Below are 25,170 nucleotides of genomic sequence, written 5' to 3' on the forward strand. Positions count from 1 at the left end.
TCAGGTTCTAAGAAATGAATAGAACAGATGATGAGAGTACAGGTAATAATCGAAGATGGGATTTCATCTGGAATTTCACTAAAATATAACCGAGAGGCCAAAGAGATATCAGACCATAATGAATATCTGCTGTTTCATTCAATTCTACAAGTGAGATGAGAGATTAGCTATCAAGACATTTGAAATAAGAACATCTTTATATATATCAGGGACATATTTGATTTTGGAAGTTTCTTTGAATGCCACTGTAATGTAGTATTGTGTGTGATGCATGTCAGTATATGTATATAGATGGGACTAGGGAGGCAGCCCATCATATTCAAATAGTTTCCAAATCTTACCTAAAATAACAAATTCATCAACGTCGCATTTGCAAATCTCTTTTGCCACATCATGGTAAGTACGTGCTTCAGTCACTGGGCTGACCTGTAACACAGCACAACCTAGACAAAGGGAAGGAGGTTTTTACCAACAAGAAGAAAAAGAAAAACTGTACAACCTGCAACACCCAACTAAATAGAAACTGGGAAAGGAAGAGGGCTAAAAGTTTAAGTTAATTAAACATTTCAACCTAAAGAATTAAAAACTTAGGGAACTATTTTTGTGTTCTTTTTGCATTCCCTATGATTAAGTGAAACAGACTGATAGTATATGGGGGGCTTATCATGGTATCAGTCTACCTTTAGGTATGTTTGAAAATTTCCATGATACAAAGTTTAAAAAGATGAACCATCTCAGCTTTACAGGGTAGCGAAGAGTATAGAAGACATAAACGCTATCCTGGATTAAACTACATCCTCCCAAAACTCATGTCCACCCAGAACCTGTGGATGTGATCTTGTTTAGAAATAGAGTCTTGACAGATGGGTCAAGGTGAGATGAAGCAATACTGGATTATTGCAGGCCATAAACCCGATAAGAACAGTGTCATAAAGAGGGAAATGTGGCTACAGAGACACAGGTACACAAAGAGAATGCCATGGCAAGACAGAGACTGGAGTGATGTGTCTACCAGCCAAGGAATGCTAATGATCACCAGCAACCACCAGAAGCTGGGAAAGAAGAATAGAGCAGATTCTCCCCGTCAGCCTCCAGAAGAAACCAACCCTTCCAATGACTTTGTTTCTAACTTTTGGACTCTACAACTGTGAAAAGATAAATTTCTGTTGTTTTAAGCCACCCAGTTAGTAGGATTTCATGACAGCAGCCCTAGGAAACTAATACTAACATGTGCTCAGTTTCAATTCCTAATACCATTTCTGGGGAGTTATCCTAAGCATATCATTAGAAAGAAAGAAGAAAGAAGACGGAAGGCTTTCATCACAAAGGAGCTATTTGCAATTCATTTAAATATTAAAATATTGAAAGCATCTAAACATTTAATAATAGGAAATTGATTTTGCAAATCACATGATTAAATACTATAATTTAAAAATGTAAATCTGCCAGGGGCAGTGGCATGCACCTGTAGTCCTAGCTACTCAGGAGGCTGAGGTAGGAGAATCACTTGAGCCCAGGAGTTCAAGGCCAGCCTGGGCAACATGGCAAAAGCTCATCTCTACAAAAAATACAAAAACATTAGCCTAGCGTGGTGTCCCATGTCTGTAGTCTTAGCTGCTTGAAAGGCTGAGGTGGGAGGATCACTTGAGCCTGGGAGGTGGAGGTTGCAGTGAGCTGAGATCACACCACTGCACTCCTGCCTGGGTAACAGAATGAGACCCTGTCTCAAAAAAAAAAAAAAGTGAAAACTGTAGCAACACGATTATTAATATTATTAGTACAATTAGTATTAATAATACTATTAATACTGATAATTAATAGTATTAATAATCATTATATGAATAATTATATTTATATAATTATCATAAATATAAATTTGTAAAACTGTCTTCATTTGAATAAACAGGAGAGAAACACAGAAAAATGAATACTGTTGTTTACGGAAATAGTCTAGCACATAGTTTACATAGAAGTTATGTGGGCTGGGCACAGTGGCTCATGCCTGTAATCCCAGTGCTTTGGGAGGCTGAGGCGGGTCAATCACAAGGTCAGGAGTTCAAGATCAGCCTTGTCAACATGGTGAAACCCCGTCTCTACTAAAAATACAAAAAAAAATTAGCCGGGCATATTGGCGGGTGCCTGTAATCCCAGCTACTTGGGAGGCTGAGGAAGGACAATCGCTTAAGCCTGGGAAGCAGAGGTTGCAGTGAGCCGAGACCGCACCATTGCACTCCAGCCTGGGCGACAGAGCAAGACTCCGTCTCAAAAAAAAAAAAAAAAAAAAAGTTATGCGACGGTCTTTGCAGTAGACTGGCCTGACTTTAAGACAGAATCCATTCTAGCTGGGAGACCATGGACAATCACAACTTCCAGCTTCAGTTTCCTCATGAGTAGAATGGGGGTAATAGTGCACATCTCTGTGTTTCTGTCTTTGGCCCATGATCCACAGTAATATACAATTTACATTGTGACTAAGTATAGACACAATAATATGTTTAACTAATAAAAAAAAAACTTCAGAAAACATTGCTCATTCTCAGTGAGATGCACTCTGCTACTTTTTATCCTTGTCTTTTTTTAATGTTCTCAGAACCAACCTGCAGTTTGAATAATACCAACCTATCTCATGGAAGAACATCTATTGCCACAAATGTCACAAGAGAAATACTTAATAAAATATAAATATTTATGTTTGGAGGATAGAAATATAAATTTTCATTTAACATATTCATATTTATTCATGTTTTTTTAAAGTTTCAGCTACCATCAATTTCCACCCAACCACTAAACAAATGTTTATTAAAATACCTATTTCAGACAAGGCATTATACTAAACACAAATACAAACAAGATAATCTCTCATCCATCTAAGAGTTTAAAATCTCATGAAGGGCTGAGTGTGGTGGCTCGCACCTGTTAATCCCAGCACACTGGGAGGCCGTGGCAAGTGGATCACCTGAGGTCGCAAGTTCAAGACCAGCCTGACCAACATGGAGAAATCCCATTTCAACTAAAACTACAAAAATTAGCTGGGCATGGTGGCGTATGCCTGTAATCCCAGCTACTTGGGAGGCTGAGGCAGGAGAATCGCTTGAACCTGGGAGAAGGAAGTTGCAGTGAGCTGAGATGGCGCTGTTGCAGTGAGCTGAGATGGAGCCATTGCACTCCAATCTGGGCAATAAGAGTTAAACTACATCTCAACAACAACAACAACAAAAAAAAAAAAAAGAAAGAAAAGAAAAGTAGGATGAAGTCCAAGATTTAAAAAAAAAAATAGGATTGGACAACTGAACGGAGCATAACCAATTTCGACTCAGATGGCAGAAATGGTGAGGATTATATAGGTTACTCAAGAAGTTTTTAGACAAAGGATTTAAAGACATAAATTAGTCCTCCTTTATCTGCAGTTTCACTTTCCATGGTTTTAGTTACTTGCAGTTAAGTGGTCCAAAAATAATCAATGAAAAGTTCCAGAAATGAATAATTCTTAAGTTTTAAATTGTGCACCATCCTGAGTAGAATGATGAAATCCCACACTATCTTGCCATGTCCCCTCTGGGACATGAATCACCCTTTCATGTCCCAGAGGGGACGTGGTGATATGGCCCCCAGCATACCACACTGTATGTATACCTGCCCACTAGTCATTTAGTAACCCTTTTGGTTTGGTTACAGGAACAACAAAAAATGTGTAGTGTATTTAGGGTTTGGTACTAGCTGAAGTTTCAGGCTTCTACTGGGAGTCTTGGATAAAGGGGATATTATAGAGGAGATATATGTGAAATACATAACATACAGCTTTCTCATATTTGCCCAACTTGCCTTCATAGCCACTGTATGAAGAAATGGAAGACCCAGATTCTTGCTTTATGTTCGTATCAAAAGTCACTTCAGAGTCAGGCTGATCACTCCCAAGTAACCCAAGTGCTTCTTCTTTACTCCAGCTCTCTGTCTGCTGTTGACTCAGAATGTTATACTTCATTTTCTCCATTGCTGATATAATCATATCTGCAACATAAAAGTGGGAATTTTCCTGCAGAAAAAGAAATCAATTAATATACAAGCATAATCAACTTTTTTCATGGAAGGTGTATTAGATTTTAAAAATCAAGAAGCTCTATTTAAGTGGAGTTAAATTCATTTAACTGAGTTATCATAGGTCACTTTATGACTTATAGCATACATTGTCCAGAAACATAGATTTGGCTTACTATAATCAACAGACAACTCAAGTTGGATTTCTTTTTTTTTTTTTAAGAGATAGGGTTTCACTGTGTTGGCCAGGATGGTCTTGATCTCCTGACCTCGTGATCTGCCCACCTCGGCCTCCCAAAGTGCTGGGATTACAGGCATGAGCCACCACGCCTGGCCCTCAAATTGGATTTCTTGTTGTACAAAACCCTAGGTTAGCGGAAGCCCAGTGACAGACATCATTCATCAATCACAGAAAACTTTCCAGCTGAGCACAGGCACTGCCTTGGAACCCTTCTTAGTTTAGCGTTTCTGGCAGTCTCTACCTATCAAATGCTGAAAGGAAACGCATTTGTGATGTTTCATCAAATTGAAGTTTCCAGATTTAAATCAGAACAACACTATCTAAAGAATTAAGACTCTATGATTAAAAATAAAGAAGACAGCATTCACCTTTTCTACATCGACAGGCAGCACAAATACCTCTGGTGAGAAGGAATTCAAAGAAATGGTTCTACTGACTTGAACAGCACCTGCCAATAAAGCAAGTTATTAAAACTGGAGAAAAGGGAATTTAAAGATTATCTAAGAAAATAAAACAATTCTAGTGGCTTTTAAATAAAGTAAAAAAATAAGCACAATTCTAGAATAAATTAAGATGACAAGAAAAGAAAGATCTTTCTGATATCAGGTCTTGCAGATTGCTTTAGTGATGGTCATTTCTAGGAGAGGCTGTTGGAGTAACTGGGAGGTATCCTCAGAGAAGGCATGGGAGAACAACCACAGTGGAGACCAATGAGGAAAAGAGGGTAGAAAGAGAATAGAGTTCTGGGAAATCCCAAGAGAGGCTGGGGAAGGGTGAGAAGCCACAGTCCAGAAGCAGGGCCCTGAGGATTATAAGATTGCTTCTCTAACTCATTGTGATTGACCTTAAACTTCCTTTTTTTTCCCTTCTTTTGAGACAGTATCTTGCTCTGTCACCCAGGCTAGAGTGTAGTGGTGTGATCACAGTTCACTGTGGCTTCAACCTCCGGGGCTAAAGCAATTCTTCCACCTCAGCCTCCCTAGCAGCTGAGATACCTACCTGTGCCACCATGCCGAGCTAATTTTCTAAATTTTTTTTTCCAAAGATGGGGGTCTCATTAGGCTGGTCTCAAATTACTGGGTTAAAGCGATCCTTCCACCTCAGCCTCCCAAAGTGCTGGGATTACAGGCATGAACCACTGCACTCAGCCCTAAACCTCCTGTCTAGAGAAATAAAATCCATCCAAAAAAGGTCAGCATTGCTTCTCCAAGATAGTATTCTTCCAGTCAAAACCAACAAACTGCAGAAGGTACATTCTGCTGACACATCCATTCCTGCAACCTTAGCCACTCCATTACTGGCAATGACCACCATCAAAACAAGCATTTTTTCTGTCATGTGATTTCTTTCTGCAGCATTTAAAGCAAAAATTTCTGGGTAAAGAGCTGAGTTGTCTCAATCTGCTAAATTAAAACAAAATGCTGCACATGGTGGTGGCACAGCTTTCAGCGTGATGGAGTTGCAAGAAGGGTCATTCAAATCCCTTGCTTCATGTTCAAGAAAGTAGCTGTTGCATGGAAAAACTTGGACTTCTTAGCTTCAAAAGCTAGGGGTTGGCAAACTTTTTCTGTAAAGGGCTAGGTAGTATATATTGGAGGATCTGAGGGCCATGCAATATCTGCTGCAACCACTCTATTCTGCTACTGTATTGAGAAAGCAGCTATAAACAAAAGAGAAATTCATTTACAAAAATAGGAAGCTGGCAGGATTTGGTACACAGGTCATAGTTTGCAGACCCTGAGTATAGAGGAAAGAGTACAGAGTTAGCTGGGCACGGTGGCAGGTGCCTGTAATCCCAAGTACTCAGGAGGCTGAGACAGGAGAATCACTTCAACCGGGGTGGCAGAGGTTGCAGTGAGCCGAGATCACGGCACTGTACTCCAGCCTGGGTGATTTAAAGTGAAATTCCATCCCCCTCCCCCTACCACAAAAAAAAAAAAAAAAGAGAAAGAAAAAGAGCACAGAGAAGAATAGAACAGAGTGGATTCCAGTTCCAGCTGTCCATTCACCAGCTGTGCTTCTGCATCAAAATTTTCTCAGCCCTTAAATTGGGATAATTATGTATCAGGACATTAAGAAGATCAAGGAAGGTGAAAGTGCTTGTAAACATGTAGTTCCCACAAAAGAAACTGTGGAATCCCATCCTACAGCCTCAAGAAATGCTTACAGACACAGATAATCTTTCCTAAAGTATTTTCTGAAAAAAGAAAACCCTTTTGCTACCATCTGAGATGCAGCATTCATAGGACTATCCATGTCTTAGTGGCTGATGCCTGTTTTCCCTATCGCTGCCCCCACACTAGAGAAAGAACCAGATCACTCAGGGCTTCTTTTTCTTAATCTTAGAGAATGAATCCCCTTACCAAGTTTAAGAGATATTCTCAAAACAGTTTGTGAGTGGTTTCTAAAGGCACTGACAGGAGCTCCTGGGAGCCCTTGTCTTTGAACAAAAGGGGTTGGGGTACCTGTTTTCTTTCTGAGAACATGACAAGGCTAAGGATAATTTTAAATTGTAGAACTACTTCCTATACCGTGATAGAACCAAAGGCTTCAGGCAGGTGTATGCTGGGCCCCAAAAATCATCTTCAGTTTATTATAACTTGTCACTATGATGGTGCTCTGTTGGGGAGAGGGCTTTCCTCTATGAGACAATCTATTAAGACTAATGGCTCACTTAGCCACTACTAAATTTGCAAATCACTCTTAATCCTTAGAACTATCCAAGCAAGTGAGCAAAAAACTAGGGGAAAAAAAAAAGGATGGCCAGGCGTAGTGGCTCACAGCTGTAATACCAGTACTTTGGGAGGCTGAGGCAGGTGGATCACAAGGTCAGGAGTTCAAGACTAGCCTAGCCAACATGGTGAAACCCCGTCTCTACTAACAATACAAAAATCAGCCTGGTGTGGTGGCGGGCACTTGTAGTCCCAGCTACTCAGGAGGCTGAGGCAAGAGAATTGCTTGAACCCGGGAGGCAGAGCTTGCAGTGAGCCGATATCGAAGCACTACACTCCAGTCTGGGTGACAAAGACTCCATTATTTAAAAACAAAACAAAAAAAAGCCTGTAATCGGTCTCGTCGTTTTACTCAAACTTGGTCCTTATCTGAAAATTAACCATTAAAAGATTGTCCAAAATTTGTTCTTCTTGAGCTATGAATAAATGTGTTAAAGACTGTCATCATCTTTGATTGCTCACACATTTCCAAAAGAACAAATAAACCCCATATTTTAGGTAAGGGGGAAGACGAGCTCCTGCTAGTAAGAAAAAAATTGGCAGGCAATAGGCAGACTGGTGGCTTTTTAAATTGATTTGAAAGAAAAAGCTTCATTGACTATTTGTACTAGGGTTCTAATAGAAATGTAAATTAATAATGACAAGTGTGACTATAATATAAATATTTAAAAATGAAATAAACATGCCACAGATTATAACAATAATAGCTAACTTACTGACTCGAGTAGCACTATGCATGGATTATCCAATTTTTAGGAATTTTAGGGTCTTTGGAATATGTACATTACTTCATAGCAGTGACAGCCTTTGTTTTAATAAGAAGAGATTTTGTATAGTCTTTGGGGGGAAGTGTAGTTACTGTTTTAAAATCTTACTATTTTCCCATCAGACTCTGCAAAGGTAAATGTAACAAGTGAAGCGAGTTCATCACCTACTAGGTACTGGTGTGAAATGGAGCCCCCGTGACTGTCTAAAAACACCTCCAACCCCCACGCTGACTTGAGAGTGCTTCCGATGCCCTCCCTTGTAGACAACTTAATGAGCTCTAAGTTCCTGAAGGCAGGCACCAGCTTAAAGATGGCATGTGGCATTGATTATCAACTACATTAAGCTAAAAAGATGAAAATTCCCTGCAGTTGAAGGAGAAAGCCAATACTTGATTTCACCTGTTATGACCACCCAGGTGGCTGGGCTGATGACAGTCTTAAATGAGGTAATGCACTGGTGTCCGGTCAAAGTGGAAACCACAAACTTTTCTCCCATGGGGAAGACAATAAGGCAGGCTTCAGAGCAAGGCAAAGCAAGTGTGTGAAAAGACAGGACTGAGGGAGGTCACCTACTAAAATTACCTTCATCAGCAGAAGATGTCAAGTGGGAAGGCTCAAAAAGATCACTGTCAATCTCAGGATATGGGGAGGTATCCGAAATCCTAGGGCTTGTAAGCAGAGACACCTGATCAGAGCATCCTGGGGGGACCACTTGTCCTTCTGTTGAGGACAGAGAGAAGCTGCTCCTCTTTTCACTCGAGCCATGGGGAGAGGTGCTGCCAGTGGAGTCCGTAGTATCCTCTGACAATGTTGTCTCTGCCAGGGAGTCCCCAAGCCACAAAGGTGAAGGGCCTGAGGGAGAGGCAGCGTCCATCACAAAGTGGGTCCCACTGTTTCTCGCTGCTGGCACCTGAGGTTGCAAGTCCTGCAGCTGTTTCTGCACATCTTGGGGGCTGATCCAGGAAGCTTTGTGCCTCATGAGCCTGACGTCTAATTGGCAAGGAGGATGGTCAGTGTTCAGGAGTCTGTGGGAACCATCAATAATGCCAGAGTGATTGCTGATCCCTTCCAAGGGGTCCACAGGAGAATCCTGCCTGACTGTAGACTGTGACACCATCTTTCCAGGTGTGGGGCTGGTGTGAATCCATTCAAAACAGATAGAGGGAGTTCCCCAATTGCTGTTGTACTACTTGATTTGGGCCCTGAACTCACCACATGGCCAGCTGGGGGTCTGGAGAGCTATTCTGCAATGAGCAAAGAATCATTCAAAATAAGTAAGAATTCGATTGTATCTTGGCTACAAATTATTTTGAGATGGCAAAACCCAAAACATTTACAAGTCTGTACTTGGCTCTACCCAACATAGTAAAGTCCACTTGGATTTACAAGTCAAAAAATAAATAAATCAGTCATAAAACTGCAGCATATCTAGAGAGGCTTAACATTGGGAGAGGGTACATTTTTCAAAGCATAAAAATTAAGAAATCACAAAGGAGATTTTTTACTGATAAATTACATAAAAATGTAAAACATCCATGCATCAGAATTATTTTAATACAATTAAATGTCAAATCCAAGATGGAAGTAAAAACATATTTGCATATTTTTACTCTATCACCTAGGCTGGAGTGCAGTGGCGCAATCTTGGCTCACTGCAACCTCTGCCTCCCAGGTTCAAGCTATTCTCGTGCCTCAACCTCCCGAGTAGCTGGGATTACAGGTACCCACCACCGCACCTGGCTGATTTCTGTATATTTAGTAGGGACAGGGTTTCACCTGTTGGTCAGGCTGGTCTCGAACTCCTGACCTCAGGTGATCCACCTGCCTCAGCCTCCCAAAGTGCTGGGGTTACAGCTGTGAGCCACCATGCCCAGGTATTTCCATATGTTCTTATTTTCATTTAGTTGGTCCTTGTGTTTCAATGAAGTAGTCAAAGTGATACCTAAAACAGAGGAATGATCCATAGCACTAAAGATTTGGCTCATGTAACTTTTACCTTGCATACTTACAATATCAATATCAACGTATTCTCAGTTCATAATATTTAAATAACACGGTATGAACCTAGAATCCAAATTACCCACTCACTTCTAAGCTCAGATTTTAGAGGTAATGATTAAAATGCTGAGAGCTATACAAATAAGAAGCACTCTTGTCACTGTAATTACAGGCTAGAGAAATGTTTTGTTTTTCTGTTCTCCCACTGTCCTTTGCATTGTGAAGCTAAAAGCAACTTTTAACAGCAAAAGCAAGAAGAGCCAGGGGAAGGTCTAGAGATAGAAGGGTGGCCTATGCCACATTCACCCTGCCAGTAGTGAACATGAGACTCTGGAGTCAATTACAGGGCTGTAAATACCATCACTGTGTATGTAGACAATTCCCACATGTATCTCTCTATTTCTGATCTCCCAGCTAGCACATCTTACTGCCTATTTGACATTTGTCCAGTGGGCACTGCAACCTGATACAACCAAAACAGTCATTCATTTCTCCCCAAACCCACTCCTTCCCTGTTTCCCCGACGCCATCCCGCTCCAGTCGCCCAAGCCTGAAACTTAGGAGTCATTTCTGATCCTATCTTTCCTTAGCTCTCCACCTTCATTCAATCAGCAAGTTTATAGCAATAGCTGCCATCTTAGTCTGAGTCAACATCTTCTCACACCAGGACATGCAGCCAGAGCTTCCCAATGGGTTTCCCTGCTGTTACTCTTGCCCATTTATTTTATTTTATTCTACTATTTTTGAGATGGAGTCTTGCTCTGTCGCCCAGGCTAGACTGCAGTGGTGCAACCTAGGATCACTGCAACCTCCACCTCCTGGGTTCAAGCAATTCTCTGCCTCAGCCTTCAGAGTAGCTGGGATTACAGGTGGTCGCCACCACATCCGCCAAATTTTTGTATTTTTAGTAGAGATGGGGTTCCACCATCTTAGCCAGGATGGTCTTGAACTCCTGACCTCGTGATCTGCCTACCTCAGCCTCCCAAAGTCCTGGGATTACAGGCGTGAGCCACAACACTGGGCCTGTAACACCATGTTTTAACCCCCAGAGGGGTGCACCATTCCTGGAGGTACTGCAATACCAGGTGAATGTATGGAGTAGACGGAGCAAACTCCTATTCATATCCCTGCTCCAAAAATCCATTTAATATATTGTCCTCAGATAGAGGACATATCAGATATTAAACTGATAAGAATGGATACTACACTCGATCTTAGCCAAAAGGCCGAGAAGCCATTACTCTTGCCCATTTATAATCAACAGGTATTCAGAGATATGTTTTATAAACTTAAATCAGATCATGTAGTTGCCCTACTCGAAATTCCCCAAAGGCTTTCCATCAAATCTGGAATAAAATCCAGACTCCGTACCTTGTCCTCAAGTCCTGACATGAGGCTGTCCCTGTGAACCTCTCTCACTTATCTTCATCCAGCCTCCACAAGCCCCAACCACACTGCAAGCTCTTGAGCCCTGTAGGCTCCTTCTAACCCTAGGAGTGCTGTTCTATGTTTCCCCTTTCTGAAATGCTCCTCCCCTGGATGATCACACATCTGGCTCTTTCCTGTCGCAAATGCCTTGATTTATAAATTACTTCCTCAAAGACATCTTTCCTAACCACCTTTCTTAAGGTAGTTCCCCCATCATTACATCTCACATTGCCCTAAATATTTACTTTTCGTCACAGGTGCTCACTTCCTGCTATTTTTCAGTTCATCACTGCCATTCTTCCCCCCACCCCCACCTGACTATAAGCTCCATGAGAGGAGGGGCCTTGTCTGTTCCCTGCCGGGTAGCATGCCCCATACCTAGAGTTGCATACAGGGGTTCAGTACATGTTTATAGACTGAAAGAACAAATCCAACAAAATGGAGACAAAGCTAAAAGCTAGAGAAAAGGCTGGGTGCGGTGGCTCACTCCTCTAATCCCAGCACTTTGGGAGGCTGAGACAGGTGGGTAACCTGAGGTCAGGAGTTGAGGACCAACGTGGCGAAATCCCATCTCTACTAAAAATACAACAAAAATTAGCTGGGTGTGGTGGCAGGCACCTGTAATCCCAGCTACTCAGGAGGCTGAGGCAGGAGAATTGCTTGAACCTGGGAGATGGAGGTTGCAGTGAGCCGAGATCATGGCATTGCACTCTAGCTGGGGTGACAGCAAGACTCAGTCTCAAAAAAAAAAAAAAGAAAGAAAGAGTTAGAGAAAAGACTTCTGTGGCAGATACAACTGTTCTATTAAAAGAATTCACTTCTATTCTTGTTTGAGTTCAGAATTACTCATTACTCATACAAGAAAAGAAGTGAATCCATGTTTCCTAAAACCAGGAAATTGTTCTCACCCAATAATAAGATATAAGTTCAGTAGACCAAAATAAGGTACATATGAAAACTGTTCTTGAGACTTTGAGTCTCAAGAGTTTTTGAGACTTCTTGATTTGCAGGCCCTATATTCTAGTTCATACCTTTTGGAGTAATAAACATCACATGTATAATTTATATGCACACACACACAAATACACACACACACAGTTGACCCTTGAACAACATGGATTTGAAGTTTGTGGGTCCACTAATATGTGGATTTTCTTCCACATCTGTCACCATGAGGCAGCAAGACTAACTCCTCTTTTTCCTCCTCCTCTTCAGTCTACTCAACATGATAGGATGAGGATGAAGACCTTTATGATGATCTATTTCCACCTAATGAATGGTAAATATATTCTCTCTTCCTTATGGCTTTCTTAATACATTTTCTTTTCTCTACTTTTTTGTAAAAATGCAGTATATAGTATTCTACACTCACATACAACATATGTGTTAATCAACTGTTTATGTTATCAGTAAGGCTGCGGTTAACAGTAGGTTATAAGTCGTGTTAAGTTTTGGGGAGTCAAAAGTTATGCACAGATTTTCAACTGTGCAGGGTGAACTGTCCCTAATCCCTGCATTGTTGAAGGGTCAACTGTACGTGTGTATATATCTTTTGTATATAACATACATTGTTTCTGGATGCAAATATATATATATATATATATATTTCTTTTGTATACAACATATATTAATATATAAATGCACCTTTTGTATGTAACATACATATATACACATATACATGCATCTTGAAAACACACAAAAAGCCACAAATCACCATTCATAAAATATTACAGAAGGCCAACCACAGTGGTTCATGCCTATAATCCCAGCACTTTGGGAGGCCGAGGTGGGTGGATCACCTGAGGTCAGGAGTTCAAGACTACCCTGACCAACACCCTGTCTCTACCAAAAATACAAAATTAACTAGACGTGGTGGTGCATCCCTGTAATCCCAGGTACTTCGGAGGCTGAGGCAGGAGAATTGCTTAAACCTGGGAGGCGGAGGTTGTAGTGAGCTAAGATCATGCCATTGCACTCCAGCCTGGATAACAAGAGTGAAGCTCCATCTCCCAAAAAAAAAAAAAAAAAATATATATATATATATCTCTCTCTCACAGAGTACAGCTGGCTGTGTTAACTGCCAGAACTCAGTAGCCCAAAATGCCTATCTTTCTTCTCCTGACCTCAAATCTCACCTTGTACACCAATTTCTCTTTGTCACACATCTTTTCCTCTCCACTAATTCTGGATTTTATAATTACAAAAGGAAACCATGACTATGTTTTTATAAAATGCCCCAACACAGAAGCCTAGAGTAAAAAGCAAACAGCTCTCATCGCCCTAAGCCCCACAATCCTACTTTATTCTCAGAAATAACATGTTAACCATTCTATTCTTTCTAGACCTTTATCTATGAATTAGTGTACAGATTTCAGACAAAAAGATGTTTTCTTTTTTATACACATCCATGGGATCACACTGAAGATATTCTACAACTTACCTTCTTTTCCACTCAACAGTATGTCATGAAGGTGTATCTGATTCTCCTAAACAGTCTTAGTATAATTACATCATATTTTACTTAGCCAGACCCTCCGGATAGCAATTTATCTTTAGTTTTTTGCAAGTATAAAGTATACAACAATGAACATCCTCGTTTATGTCATTTTTTTGGTAAAATTTCTTTTTTAGGTCCTTTCTCTTACTAGTTCCAGTCAGAGTCCATAGTTCATGACAACCTCATTATTTCCAAGAGAATAAAACTATATAAGTAAGTTATGGTTTACTCTCAATTTTCTACACATATCCTTTGTGTGTTTGGTGGGGGAAGATGATTGTAGATGTGAAACCACTTAAAAAATATGCAATATGCAATCTAAAATGGTAAAGTAGTAGTGATGCCAGTGGTTTTGTTTTTTAGAGATGGAGTCTCGCTCTGTCACCCGGGCTGGTGTGCAATGGCATGATCTCAGCTCACTGCAACCTCCACTTCCTGGATTCAAGGGATTCTCAAGCCTCAGTCTCCCTAGCAGCTGGGATTATAGGGAGAGCCACCATACCCAGCTAATTTTGGATTTTTAGTAGAGATGGGGTTTTACCATGCCGACCAGGCTGGTCTCGAACTCCTGACATCAAGTGATCCACCCAACTCAGCCTCCTAAAGTGCTGGGATTACAGGCGTAAACCACCATGCCTGCCCGATCCCAGTGTTTTTTATAAACAGATTAAAGTCAACAGTTCAAAGAGAATGACCTTATTTGCTGGCCTGCCATACATGGACTGACCTAAGTGCATTGAGCAAAAACCAACTTCCTCATAAAATGCAACTGTTAGAAGCAGATGTTTGCTTCACTTCCTTCTAGAAAAGTGTTGCTTCACAAAAATAATAAACAGGTGCTGCTTTGCCAGGTTACAAAATCAAAGCATTAAGAGCTAGAATATGCCCATAATAGATTCACAACCATGTCTAAGGTCACAGCTAGGCAGTGGCAGAGAGAGGACAAAAGGCCAGGTCGGACACTCACCAGGAGTATGAGTTTCTCGAAGAGGCAGATTGACACAGTAATGATTGGAAACCATCAAAGTCCATGCAGGAGTGGCAGGAGGTCACTATCCCCATTTTTATTTTATATTTAAGGCAACAAATAACTTGTCAGGTGCTATGATACCATTGCCAGGTATGTTACTTGTTGCCATATTGCTTGTTGTGTGTTACTTATTCAGTTAAGAAATATTCACTGAGCATCTACTACAAGTCTGGCATTGTTTTTCTTTCGGTAGCACTGGGGTAACAGAACAGCAGGGACTAAAATAAGCTTCCTGACCTCCCACAGCTTATGTTCTCGTGGAAGGGAGATAGCATGTATTCAGACATAAATACATTTCAAGAAGTGATAAGCAGAGGTAATACAGATCTAAGCAATACTTAGCATCTTCTCAACATACTTTCCAACTGTCAAAAGGGGGTCCTTTGAATCAAAGATTCTTAGGTACAAAAAATAAAATCAATTTCCAAAAACATTTAAAGGAAGAGAGATCAATCTCAAAGCTTACCATCATTCTTACTGAGATTTTCCAGTTGGGATTAAAGGGTGAGCACAGGCCAGATTACTAGTTAACATATAAGCTGCAGCAAAGGCCCTGGACAAACACGAGACTTCAGAACTCCTCCAGCCAAGTCATTCTGACATCAGTCAGTGGCCCCATCGAGAATGATTGCATCACTAGAGCCACCACAGAGACACAGTATTAACAGCAAAGATGCAACTTCTGCAGGAGGGACAGATACCTCAGTTGGGCATGATGTCTACAGCAACCTCACAAAAATCTTTCAGATCATAAGCAGCCAGCACCTTGAGAGCAAAGCAGCTTTAGCTCCCACTACGTTTAACAGTCTTCAAGTTATTTCACAAATAGGTAAAAGTACATCAGATTTAGCATTTAGGGTTTTCTGTGCTCCAACACTAACTGCCTATTGAATACATAACTAGGGGCATCAGAGTAATGACACATCTTAAATCTTACTTTGTCAGTGAGGCCTCCCTGGTACCCTATAAAAACCAGTCATTGCCCCTCCCCTTCCCAAACAGTTCCTTATCCCCCTTTTTAGCTCTATTTCTCTCTTTAGCACAAATCTCATTGTATTTAACCTCAATGACTAGCACTGACCAGAATGTTAAATCTATGAGGGTACTTTTTTTTTTTTGAGACATAGTTTCCATCTTGTTGCCCAGGCTGGAGTGCATGGTGCAATCTCGGCTCACTGAGACCTCTGCTTCCCAGGTTCAAGCGATTCTCCTGCCTCAGCCTCCCCAGTAGCAGGGATTACAGGCACCCGCCACCATGCCTGGCTAATTTTTTATATTTTTAGTAGAGACGGGGTTTCACCATGTTCGCCAGGCTGGTCTCGAACTCCTGACCTCAGGTGATCTACCTGCCTCATCCTCCCAAAGTGCTAGCATTACAGCTGTGAGCCACCAGGCCCGGTGGAGGGCACTTTTTAAAAAAATGTATTTTGGACACTACTTTATCCCCAGAACTCAGAACAGTGGTAATAATAGGTGCTCAATAAATATATTCTTTGCACTTATGAATGAAATCATGGACAAATTATCAAACAATACCTAGGTATGGTTATGTTGATTACTTCTTTGTTACCCAAGAAAGGAATTCAGGAATGGAGTCACCTTTTAGAAGAAACTGGAAATCATGACATAAAATGTTCATCAACCATTTCCTCAGAATAAAGGATATTAGAGGATAGAAATCACAAATAAGAATCTAGAGCGAAAGGTAAAATTCATTTTTATCAATTTTATGGTAGGTTACTAAGCACACCGAGTAATAAACAAATGCTGAGTAGACCATGAATAAATCTTTAACTGTAGCATATGAGCTGTTTGGTTAACATAGTTCCCTAGAACGTCTTCTCTTCTTTCTCAGTACCTACTTTTCCTCATGCTTTGACGTTAGGCAAAGATTCACATCCCCAAGGAGAATAATGAAGTCTAAAACTGTCACATATCAAATTGAAACTATTAAGATGCCCAATAATTTGACTCAACAGCTTCCAAAATAGCGTCCAGGAATTGCAGTAAACTGCAATTCTCCTATTTCATCTATATGCTATGTTGTAATGAAAGCAGCAGAAAGGAAACAGTGCTATCTATACTGCAATATGGCTGGGTGGTGTCATAAAGACTCCACTCCAGCTGATTTAGTCTTTGGCAATGACCATTAATTTTGAAGGTTTGCTGTCAGAAGAACACAAAGGAAGGACAGAAAGCAATCAAGAGAAATGGGTAAGAAAGAAGGGGAAGGCAAAATTCAAGGAAAATTGGGTATTTTACCTAAAAGTTGCCCAAAACACCCAAATGACTCCCTGTGGTCACTTTCCAGTCTCATTCTGCAAAATAATAACTTGCAAAATTTCAGGTGCTATTATGCCAATTTGAGAACTGAAATGGAGACCACGAGGGGACTTACCCAAAGTCTCACCATTAGTAATTAGCAGAAGTAGGACAAAAACAAAAGTCTGAACCTGATTCAAAGCTGTTTCCACTGGTATTCACATGTTCCATGTGGGCTGAAATTAGCAGGATATTTTCAATTTCATTAGCAAAGTAATTTTAAGAACTTTCCCATCAGATATATCATAAAATACAAGATTAAGAACCACATAGGTATATTTTATTTCATGTCTCTGGAACAATTGTTCACAAAATTTTATGATTCCTCCTTCCTATCTATATAAAAAATTTGCACTATACAGATCCAATATAAGAATATTCATTTATACACATTACACATATACAGCTATTCTAATACATTAGGATACATACAGCATATGTAAAAATAGAATTTTGTTCTTTCTTTCCAATAAGTCATCTTATGCTTAAAGGTAAATACCCTCCACTTTGGGGACCACCGATAAATTAACATTCTACTTAAAAACCTTACATACAAAAAAAATAAAAACAGAATTATACTCAACATAATTTGATAACTAAGACTGTGAAAAAATATTAATACAGAAATTTATCCAAAGTAAGGGTAGGTAGCTGCACTTGAAAAATGGCTAGATTTCCATGTTTGGGCAAATAAAATGGAGAGCCATATTGGAAAATGTTCTGATAGTTCCTCAAATAGTTAAATATACAGTTACCATTTGATCTAATAATTCTACTCCCGGATATATACCCAAGAGAAATAAGAACACATATTCACTCAAAAACTTGTGCCAAATATTTCTAGCAACACTATTCATAATAGCCAAAAAACGGAAACAAAATGACCATCAACTGATGAATTAACAAAGTGTGCTATATCTGTACAATGAAATGCTATTCAGCCATAATTAGAAATGAAGTGCTAATTCATGCTATGACATGGATGAGCACTGAAATCATTATGCTAAGTGAAAGAAGCCAGACACAAGACATTTCATATATATATATATACAATGTCCAGAATAGGCAAATCCATCGAGATAGAAAGTAGATTTGTGGTAGCTTAGGGTGGTGGGATGGGAACAACTAAAGTCTACCAGGTTTGTTTTCGAGGTGATGAAAATGTTATAAAATCAACTGTGGTAATGATGGCATATATTTGTGAATACACTAAAAATCATTGACTTGTACAGTTTCTTTCTCTCCTTTTTTTTTTTTTTGAGACAGAGTTTTGCTCTTGTTGACGAGGCTGGAGTGCGATGGCGTGATCTTGGTTCACCGTAACCCCCGCCTCCCGGGTTCAGTTGATTTTCCTGCCTCAGCCCTCTGAGTAGCTGTGATTACAGGCATGGGCCACCATGCCTGGCTAATTTTGTATTTTTAGTAGAGACGGAGTTTCTCCATGTTGGTCAGGCTAGTCTCAAACTCCTGACCTCAGGTGATCTGCCCACCTTCACCTCTGTTGCTTAGGCTGGAGTGCGGTGGCATGATCACGGCTTACTGCAGCCTTGACTTCCTGGGCTCCAGTGATCCTACTGTCTCAGCCTTCACAGCAACTGGGACCGCAGGTGTGCCACCACATCCGGGCAATTTTTTATTTTTGTAGAGGAGAGGCCTCACTATGTTGGTCAGGTTGGCCTCAAACTCCTGGTCTCAAGCAATGCTCCTAGTTCAGTCTCGAAAAGTGCTAGGATTATAGGCATGAGCCCCATGCCTGGCAAGACTTGTACACTTTAAATCAGTGAAGTGTTTGGCATGTAAATTCTATCTCAATCTCAGTAACAGTATTTTTTTAAAAATAAGAAATAGAAAATGCTTATCTCCCTTCAAAAAGATCTAGAGCTAAAGGGAGCTATATTTCATGGGCTACAGGAATCAAAGGAGCACAAGCTACACATCAGGCTGTGAACAAAAATGGTAAAAGGATAGGAGAAAGCTAAAAGGAGAAGTGGAGAGTAGATAAAGGAAATACTGAATAAATGTGTCAAAAATAGGTATGGAGAAGAAAGAGGAAGTAAAAGTGAAATTGTCATAGAAGTATCTAGAAAAGGAAAAGGAAAAGGAAAAAAAAATCAAGGGCTGGTAAATACAACAGATGACCACCAACAATCGAGCACCTACTGTCAGACCCTACGCTGAGGAATCCAGATATCCACACCTATTTTTAAACCAGTGCGGCAAGAAGGCTCTAAGGCCGAGATTTACAGATAATAAACAAGGTCAAAAAAGTTAAATATTAGCTGGGTGCAGTGGCTCACGCCTGGTATCCCAGCACTTTGGGAGGCCGAGGCAGGTGGATCACGAGGTCAAGAGATCGAGACCATCCTCGCCAACATGGTGAAACCCCATCTATACTAAAAACACAAAAATTAGCTGGGTGTGGTGGCACATGCCTGGAGTCCCAGCTACTTGGGAGGCTGAGGCAGAAGAATCACTGGAACCTGGGAGGCAGAGGTTGCAGTGAGCCAAGATCACGCCACTGCACTCCATCCCAGACAACAGAGTAAGACTCTGTCTCAAAAAAAAAAGAAAAGTTATGTATTGTGGTTATGTTTTAAGTGCCTATTTTTTAGAAATATATACTGAAGTATTTAGAAATAACTGATAGAATGCCAGTGGGGACAATAAATAGAAATAACTGGTAGAATTTCTTAAATCTGCTTTAAAATAATGCCAGTGGGCAACATGGATAAAGCACAACTGGCCATGCTGATAACTGCTGAAGCTGGGAGAAGGGAGGTTATTCATTGTACTATTCTCTCCATGTCTAAGTTTGAAATTTTCCATTAAAAAATTCCTGTAAGTTTTCTAAAAACCTTCAATTTGCTACACCTGTCCATGAGTCCCTAAGCTGCCTATCTGACCTCCTTATCTGCTGCCTGGACACCTCTACCCATACCCTCTTGTGGATCTTTATCCAAATGAAGACCTTTCCCATGAGCTTCCAAACTGAGACTTTCCCATCACCTTCAACAAAACCGCATCTCTATGGGTAACCGCTCTCCCCGTGTACTGCCTATAGCCTTCTCTACAGCATTCATCTTCTGACATCTTTCTCTTCATCAATTCATAACTAACGCTTATATCTTATATGACATTTACTTTGTGCCTGGCACAGTTCCAAATTTTCTACACACACATCATTTCCTTATGCCTTGATTAGCTCAGAATTCTTCAAGGTGTTTCAGATTATTACCATCCTAGCCCAGCCCCCAACAAAAATGAACTCTTTTGGTGTCTACATAGCCACATCCAAAGGGCAGCTGGAGGATGGGGTGGGGTGAAGGCTATTAAAGGTATCTTGAATAAGAAACAGTCAATATATGAGCAAAATTCATAAGTCCAAGTGGCATTGTTTGGAAAAACAGAAAGCAAGAAAACTATCATCTTTATTTTTATTTTTTTATTTTTTATTTTTTTAGAGACGGGGGTCTCGCTATGTTGCCCAGGCTGGAGTGCAGTGGCTATTCAGAAGCGCAATCCCACTACTGATTAGCATGGGAGTATTGACCTGTTCCACTTCCTACCAGGGCCAGCTCACCCCTCCTTAGGCAAGGTGGTGGTCCCCTGCTCCTGGGAGGTCACTATATTTATGCCAAACTTCGTATGGACACCTGACTGGCATAGCGCACTACAGCGCAGAACTCCTGGGCTCAAGTGATCCTCCCACCTCAGCATCAGGCATAGCTGGGACTATAGGCACGCACCACAGTGCCCGGTGAAAACTATCATCTTTAATTTCACAGTATAATAGAAGATGCATGGAGTAAACAATGAATTGTTTCTGCCATACTAGACAAACAGCCAGCCTACCTGAGCCATTTTCAAATGGTCAAGACCCAGGAGGCCCAGGCTAAACTAATCTAGCTCTAATTCTACAAGCACAGGAGTGAAGAGAGGATCTTTAAATCTTGTGGACTCAAATATCTCTTCAGAATATTAATATTCACCCAGCATGGAGCAGACTGCCTATACCTTGGCAATGCTAGTGACGTTAACACGTCTACCTCCCTGAGCGCAGATCACAATATAACCAAGTCTAAACCAAGAGTGAGCAACCAAAAAACCTCCAGATTTTTATATAAAAGTCATGGGACAAATAAAATGATTTAACAATTGAGCCATATTTTTAAAAATACTTGTAAAATATGCATGTAGATAAGTGCAAGTCTCTTCACTTAACAAACTTAAAGTGGCCATGCCGAAAACTTCTAAGAATCATTTCCAAGTACAGAGAGAATAGGGAAGGTCCTACAATTATTTTTGGAATTCAGCTATATATAAAAGAGTTACTCTATGATTGTACTTACACCACAATTTTCTACAAATGTACTTACTCTACAATTTTCATCACCTAAAATCAACCAGTGAACAGCACCTGCTGACTATGGGTGCTTTTCAATGTTACCTACTGAAAAAAAACCTTCAGGTCTAATTGACATTTACTTCTTTTAATAAATATAAAGCTAAGGATCATTGGAATGAATGCATTTTTTAAAGAATAATTTTTCAACATAATTGTTGGAAAAATCGCATTAAGTGTATAGTTTATTTTAACATCTATTCATTTTCCAGTCTACTGATGGCAAAAAGGCTTGAATCTGAAACTTTTGTTTTTACACTTAGAAGTATTTTACTTTCACGGATCATACTTTATGCTCAGTAGAAACAAAGCATTCATTCAATGTAGAGTTATTATCACCATTTTATGGGTCAGAAAAGGAAGTAAAGTGATGACCACAAAGCCACTCAGCAGTATGCTCAAGTCCAAACCCTGGAACCTTGTCCAGAGCCCCTAGTGTCACCATCCATGTCGCCTCCGTGTGTGGGACAGAACACAATGCTGAGTTAAAACACACACACACACACACACACACACGACCCAATTAAATATAATTTTTATGCCAATCTGAGAAAAATGACTTCATAGCTGTGTGATTTTGAGCAATGCACTTAACCTCCCCGTGAAGGATGGTATGAGAACAAACAGATTGTAGCACGTGTATCAGTCTGGTACACAATGTCCTATGAAGGTTAACTTTATTATCACCATCACTAGTATTGCAAAAAGACTTTCAGTTCAGAATAAGACAGCACAGTTAAAAAGATCTACTTTAATTTTCCAGCTTCTTAACTGAGTCATCTTTCAGCTCCTTTTAATTAAAAAGAAAAAACAATCAGAGATCTAATGGGGTATCAGGAAGATACACAATATGACTAACAGGCACTAAAATTACTACACTTATAGTCTTTGGAAGGCTGGGCATACTTATCCAAGAACTGCCTAAATTTTACAGTAACACACCCAACATGCTAATCTTCCATATTAGAAATTCCATATTTCTCTCCATACTAGAAATAATCGTTCCATATTAGAAATATGGATCCAGATTAAGTAACAAGGGAAACGATTCAAATTTGCCAACGCTGTTGTTAGTGTGTCTTCAGATGGGTGAGGAAAAAATGTGTCAGCAAGCAATGCACCCTTTCTTTAGTTTTTTACTTATTGTCCTCTAAAGATCATTCAAATAAAAATGTTACTCTTGGATGCTTAACCTTGGCTCTGACAGAATGTTCCCTGTATCAAAAAACAAGAACTCAGCCAACAAACTTTTTGGAGTTAAATAGTTGCATAAAGACTATGTCCAGTCAAAGCTAACCCCCCTCCTCAACCCGAGACTATGATCCTCAATTTTCATCAAAGTTCCTACCATCTCCCACTTTGTACAGACCCTAAAGAAGTGAATGAAAAAGCCAAAGTTCCTGTCCTCTGCTGTCACTCAGTAATGAGCAGTTTCATGTGGCAGTACAGAGACTGGGGTCTGAGAAACAGATACATACTGACACTCTGGACCGGTAATCATGAAAACCCCAGCACTGCCCGCAAAGATGCTGTGTTAACTCCGCTCCAAACAAGGTTCTGCTGGCAGCTGGCAGTGTTTGAGCGGGCAGCAATGTGGAGATACCTCCATAGGCTACTTTACAGGCTTCAAAACACCTCCCTCCCTCCAAGCCATTAACCTTCTAAACCACACAGTACGGTACAGCAGGAGCACTGTCCCCCTGAGGCAAGGAAACTGAAGTTCAAGGAGGTTTCTTGACGTGTCAAGATCTCCCCGATACTTTGGCTTTAAGAAACTGGGTCCAAGAAACTCAAGCTTATGGATTCTGTGTCCTCTGCACACTCCCACCACATCTCCAATTCAAAGATCTTTCCAAATTCCATTGTAATAATCTAGCAAGGGCAGTTCTTGAGTATACCTTTCCCTCTGAGTCTTAATTTCCACTCAAGGCGAAATAACACTTCCTCTGAAAGTTCTCCACGTTCTCCAAGCAGACAGCATCAAGTTTGCAGGGGATCTGTATCAGCCGGTGAAATTCACACGGGGCGGGTGGGGGGAACGCTCGCCTGACCATGGACCATGTCCGGTGTGGCGGGGGGGGGGGCGGGGGGAAGGGGGCGGCGACGCTACTTAAAGCGCTCCCACCAAATAACACGCACGCCGCAATTTCACACGCCAGCCTAGCTCAGTTATGTAGCAAAATGTTTGTTTTTCTGCCACCAGATATCCACGACTTTGGGTGCATTGAGGACGATAATCGATTAAAGACACTGATCCCGGAACACTGCGCCTGGGAGGACGCAGGGCGCAGGCTCTGCAGTCACTGAGAGTCGCCCTGCGTAAAAGCGCCCTGAGGCCCCGCTTCTGCGCCCTTCCCGGCCCTAGCCCAACACAAGGTCCACCTCACTTCACAAAGTCAGCGCGGTAGAAACCCGCCACCGGCGAGAAGCCCTTTCCTACTGTCTCCAAAGGGTCCCCGACACCGCCCTGACCGACCCTAGATACCTGGGTGTCTCTGCTGGGCACCAACCTCTCTGGCGCCCTTCCACCCTCCCACCTCTCCGCGGCCCGCCCTTCCCGTTCACCAACCACCCTCTCCGCCCCGCGCCGGCCCTGTCTCGCCTGCGGCCCCGCCCGCCTCACCCCGGCGGTGGAAAGCTGCGCCGGGGAACGCCACGCGTCGGGTCCTCGCTCGCGCGGCTCCGGGCAGCGTTCCGTGGCCACGGCGCTCCCCTTAGCAGCAGAAAGGGGAGAGAGGAGAGCGACCGAGGAGGGGGCAGCGACGCCCAGACGCCGCCACGCCCCCCGACGCCCCCCCGCCCCACACAGAGGCCACTGGAGCCCTCAAGAAGCTCCTCAGGGAAGCGAAGCGCCAGTCTAGCTGCAGGCGCCGAGACGCCGCCGAGATGGAAGGAACTCTGGCCATGCGCGCCCTACATCCGGGCTGTGGCGCCCCGGCCTCGGCCCGTCCTCTTAGAAATCCCGCCCTGGCCTCCGCTCGGGGCCAGACGCAACGAAGCTTTCAGGGGTCGAAGACCTGGCAGCAATGAGTTCCCAACCCCAGATGCCGCAAGCAGCAGTATTTCGCGTTCATACAATTGCCTGAAATAAAGAATGAGTCCGCCCTGAAATCGACCTTGAGCTACCGTTCTCTGACCTCTGCTGGCTGCTTCACCTGGAGTCGGAGTCCGACTCATTTAGGACTTCACTGTCCGCGTTAGTTCAGCCTTCACTGTCAAGCAACTCGTCACCACGTCTTTTGCAGCGAAGGTTTGGAATCCCATCACGGGTGTGCCGTGGTTAGTCCAGAGATCGTGGTGGTGCTAGAAGAACCTGCCAACCAATACGTTAAGCTTTCACGAATAGAAACTTGAGCTGTAGCCGGGCGCTGTGGCTCACGCCTGTAATTCCAGCACCCAGTTGGGAGGCAGAGGCGGGCGGATCTCTTGAGGTCAGGAGTTCGAGACCAGCCTGGCCAACATGGTGAAAACCCTTATCTACTAAAAATGTAAAAATTAGCAGGGCGTGGTGGTGCGTGCCTGTAATCCCAGCTACTCAGGAGGCTGAGGCAGGAGAATCGCTGGAACCCCGGAGGCGGCGAGATTGTGTCATTGCAGCCCCAAACCAAACCCATTGCATTTTCCTGGGTTCCCTGGCTTTGTCTTTTGTCACTTCCAGGATGGAGCAAAGGCACTGGTAATTTGGGCTTTACTTGCCTGGCACCTCTGGCCTAGAGTG

The 25,170-nt window shown here is 41.8% G+C and overlaps 1 protein-coding gene and 1 non-coding gene across 5 annotated transcripts in view; both read right to left on the reverse strand.

Moving 5' to 3' along the window:
* The window catches only part of RUBCNL (rubicon like autophagy enhancer), a 44,873-nt gene extending 20,070 nt beyond the window's left edge, over positions 1–24,803 (reverse strand). The window contains exons 1-5 of one of the 4 annotated variants that reach the window (XR_010341636.1): positions 9,512–9,606; positions 8,358–9,019; positions 4,645–4,724; positions 3,823–4,033; positions 342–443 (exon numbers count right to left, since the gene is read on the reverse strand). Coding sequence is in view for 3 of the 4 variants with exons in the window: in XM_064373553.1 (XP_064229623.1) it covers positions 342–443; positions 3,823–4,033; positions 4,645–4,724; positions 8,358–8,892 (928 nt within the window). In the remaining variant the exon portion in view is untranslated. Of the gene's footprint in view, positions 1–341; positions 444–3,822; positions 4,034–4,644; positions 4,725–8,357; positions 9,020–9,511; positions 9,607–14,665; positions 15,182–23,350; positions 23,465–24,589 lie in introns of those variants that run through there. The other 3 variants (XM_064373554.1, XM_064373553.1, XM_064373552.1) reach the window with 3 other exon arrangements.
* LOC135273866 (U2 spliceosomal RNA) lies at positions 10,822–11,011 on the reverse strand. The gene has a single exon (XR_010341657.1). It is a non-coding gene; the product is annotated as a U2 spliceosomal RNA (small nuclear RNA).
* Positions 24,804–25,170: the final 367 nt, after the last annotated feature.

The sequence above is a fragment of the Aotus nancymaae genome, unplaced genomic scaffold, assembly GCF_030222135.1.
Source record: "Aotus nancymaae isolate 86718 unplaced genomic scaffold, 86718_ANA_hifiasm-v0.15.2.pri h1tg000009l, whole genome shotgun sequence".
NCBI lineage: Eukaryota > Metazoa > Chordata > Mammalia > Primates > Aotidae > Aotus > Aotus nancymaae.